Source organism: Cebus imitator, unplaced genomic scaffold (genome assembly GCF_001604975.1).
Source record: "Cebus imitator isolate Cc_AM_T3 unplaced genomic scaffold, Cebus_imitator-1.0 Scaffold422, whole genome shotgun sequence".
Taxonomy (NCBI): Eukaryota; Metazoa; Chordata; class Mammalia; order Primates; family Cebidae; genus Cebus; species Cebus imitator.
The window spans coordinates 1,750,371-1,753,619 of NW_016107737.1; the positions used below are offsets into that span (position 1 = coordinate 1,750,371).

The 3,249-nt window shown below is 40.2% G+C and overlaps 1 protein-coding gene across 1 annotated transcript in view; it reads left to right on the plus strand.

The window, feature by feature from the left end:
* Window positions 1-2,126, plus strand: part of ADGRA3 (adhesion G protein-coupled receptor A3) — a 127,929-nt gene extending 125,803 nt beyond the window's left edge. Inside the window, exons 18-19 of the mRNA XM_017509817.2 lie at window positions 317-412; window positions 553-2,126. Of these exons, the coding sequence (XP_017365306.1) occupies window positions 317-412; window positions 553-1,792 (1,336 nt within the window). The 3' untranslated portion in view covers window positions 1,793-2,126. The remainder of the gene's footprint in view (window positions 1-316; window positions 413-552) is intronic.
* Window positions 2,127-3,249: the final 1,123 nt, after the last annotated feature.

Genomic DNA, 3,249 nt, shown 5'->3' on the forward strand with positions numbered 1-3,249 from the left:
AAAAAAAAAAAAAAAAAAAAAAAGCTGAAATCCTACTTGCAGGCAAAGAGTGTTACTTTGCCTGTCCACAAGGTGGCAGAAGCTGATCAGCTTTACTCTCCGTGGAAACCGTGCTTAAAAACAAAAAATCTTTTAAAACAAAACAAAATCACGTTACTGCTAATAAATCAGCCTCCCCCAACTTAACTCTCAACTTACTATTGGAATAAAAACAATAATTAATCTTCAGGGAATTACTTTTGAAGTACTGAGATATGATAGATACATGTTAAAAAATGGAATGATGAGTAGTATTTGCTGCGATTCCTTCTTCTAGGTTTTACCTGATTGGCGGTGGTATCCCCATCATCGTTTGTGGCATAACCGCAGCAGCGAACATTAGGAATTACGGTAGTCGGCCAAATGCACCCTAGTGAGTATTTTATATTCTCTTGTGTACTTGACCCAGTTGCTTCTCTTTTAAGTATTTTGTAGTTATTAGGTGATTGCAGTTTCTTAAATAATTTGTTGAAACATGTAGCATCTGATCTGGTTTATCATTTTCTTTTCCAGTTGCTGGATGGCATGGGAACCCTCCTTGGGAGCCTTCTACGGGCCTGCCAGCTTCATCACTTTTGTAAACTGCATGTACTTTTTGAGCATATTTATTCAGTTGAAAAGGCACCCCGAGCGCAAATATGAGCTTAAGGAGCCTACGGAGGAGCAACAGAGATTGGCAGCCAATGAAAATGGCGAAATAAATCATCAGGATTCAATGTCTTTGTCTCTGATTTCTACATCGGTCTTGGAAAATGAGCACACTTTTCATTCTCAGCTTTTGGGGGCCAGCCTTACTTTGCTCTTATATGTTGCATTGTGGATGTTTGGGGCTTTGGCTGTTTCTTTGTATTACCCTTTGGATTTGGTTTTTAGCTTCGTTTTTGGAGCCACATGTTTAAGCTTCAGTGCGTTCTTCATGGTCCACCATTGTGTTAATAGGGAGGATGTGAGACTTGCGTGGATCATGACTTGCTGCCCAGGACGGAGCTCCTATTCAGTGCAAGTCAACGTCCAGCCCCCCAACTCTAGCGGGACAAACGGAGAGGCACCCAAGTGCCCCAATAGCAGTGCAGAGTCTTCATGCACAAACAAAAGTGCTTCAAGCTTCAAAAATTCCTCCCAGGGCTGCAAATTAACAAACTTGCAGGCAGCTGCAGCTCAGTGCCATGTCAATTCTTTACCTGTGAACACCCCTCAGCTTGATAATAGTCTGACAGAACATTCGATGGACAATGATATAAAAATGCACGTGGCACCTTTAGAAGTTCAATTTCGAACAAATGTGCACTCAAGCCGCCATCATAAAAACAGAAGTAAAGGACACCGGGCAAGCCGACTCACAGTATTGAGAGAATACGCCTATGATGTCCCAACAAGCGTGGAAGGAAGCGTCCAGAACGGCTTACCTAAAAGCCGGCTGGGCACTAACGAAGGACACTCAAGGAGCCGAAGAGCTTATTTAGCCTACAGAGAGAGACAGTACAACCCACCACAGCAAGACAGCAGTGATGCTTGTAGCACACTTCCCAAAAGCAGCAGAAATTTTGAAAAGCCAGTTTCAACCAGTAGTAAAAAAGATACGTTAAGGAAGCCAGCTGTGGTTGAACTTGAAAATCAGCAGAAATCTTATGGCCTCAATCTGGCCATTCAGAATGGACCAATTAAAAGCAATGGGCAGGAGGGACCCTTGCTCGGTACCGATAGCACTGGCAATGTTAGGACTGGATTATGGAAACACGAAACTACTGTGTAACGTTGCTGGACTTCCTAGGCAGAAATTCATATAAACTGTGATACTCACATTCCTTTAAGCTATGAACAATTAAAAACTGTTTACAGCCACCATAGGGATTCAAAAGAATTTGGAATAAACTTTGAAGTTTTGGATTTTACTTATTTTTATCCCCAAGTTGTTACTATTTTTTAGGATCTGAAAACAAAAAATCTTTCTAAAACATTGTTTTAGTTGTCAAAGCACCAACAGGACATTTTGAGATCTGAAATGTAATTTCTTGGAATCCACAATGTGTACTAAACATTTCAGGCTTGTATTTAATATAATAAATAGGTGTTTGTTACTGTGTCAATCTGTTATTTTTATGGTTTACAATACAAGCATTTAGTTCTATTTTAATGAAATCAGTGGTTTGAGGTATTTTAATGAAAGTTACACATAAATCAAAATCAGTTATATATTAAATGGTTAAGTGTATTGATTATGGCATGTAAACCAAAGTGATTTTTTGGTTGCTGTATTTTATAAGTCTAGTTTTAAATGCTACCAAGTTTTTTTGTTTTGTTTTGTGTGTGTGTGTGTGTGTGAGACTGAGTCTCACTCTGTCACCAGTGCAGTGGTGTGACCTCAGCTCACTGCAACCTCTGCCTCATGGGTTCAAGCAATTCTCCTGCCTCAGCCTCCTGAGCAGCTGGGACTACAGGCACCTGACACTACAACTGGATAATTTTTGCATTTTTAATGGAGATGGGGTTTCACCATGTTGGCCAGGATGGTCTCGAACTCTACCTCGTGACCCGTCTGCCTTCACCTCCCGAAGTGCTGGGATTACAAGCATGAGCCACCCACCCCCAGGTTTTAAAAGGATCTCTCAGGATGTTTTTTGGAAATGGAAATAACCTCAGACAGCACCCCCCACCCCGCCACATTACATTACTTCTGCATTATTCCTTGGATCCTATTAATATTATTTTCAAAGTGGTTGTGGCTTTTTCATTGCTTTGTATTTGGGTTTAAGTTTCTTACTCTTTTTGGTGGGGTGAGGTGGGGGTAATTCCTGCACAAAAGTTGTTCTTGAATGCAAAAGGAGCTACTGTATGAGGTTCACATTCTTCAATATTGGCTATTATATTGACTTTTATTTTGTACTTAAACAGATAAAGTTCCTTAGATTTATGCTGAAGTACTGATCTTTAAATCTCATTCCAAAATTCTAAAAACAGCTCTGCTGCAAAAGTTATCACTCATTAGCCTTCACTACACTGCAGTCTAATCCATCTCCACTCCTGAGTCTCACGGAGTTCTCAGTTCCCTCGTGTGCAAGACAAAGTTTGCAAAATTGACACAGCTTAGATCTCTTTTCACCGGAAGTCTAAAGGTTTGAATCAGATCAGATTCGAAAGTACATATTCAAGAAATGCCAAAAACAGTCAAGCCGTTTAGCTTGATAACCTTAAAGTTCTGAGAGATTAACT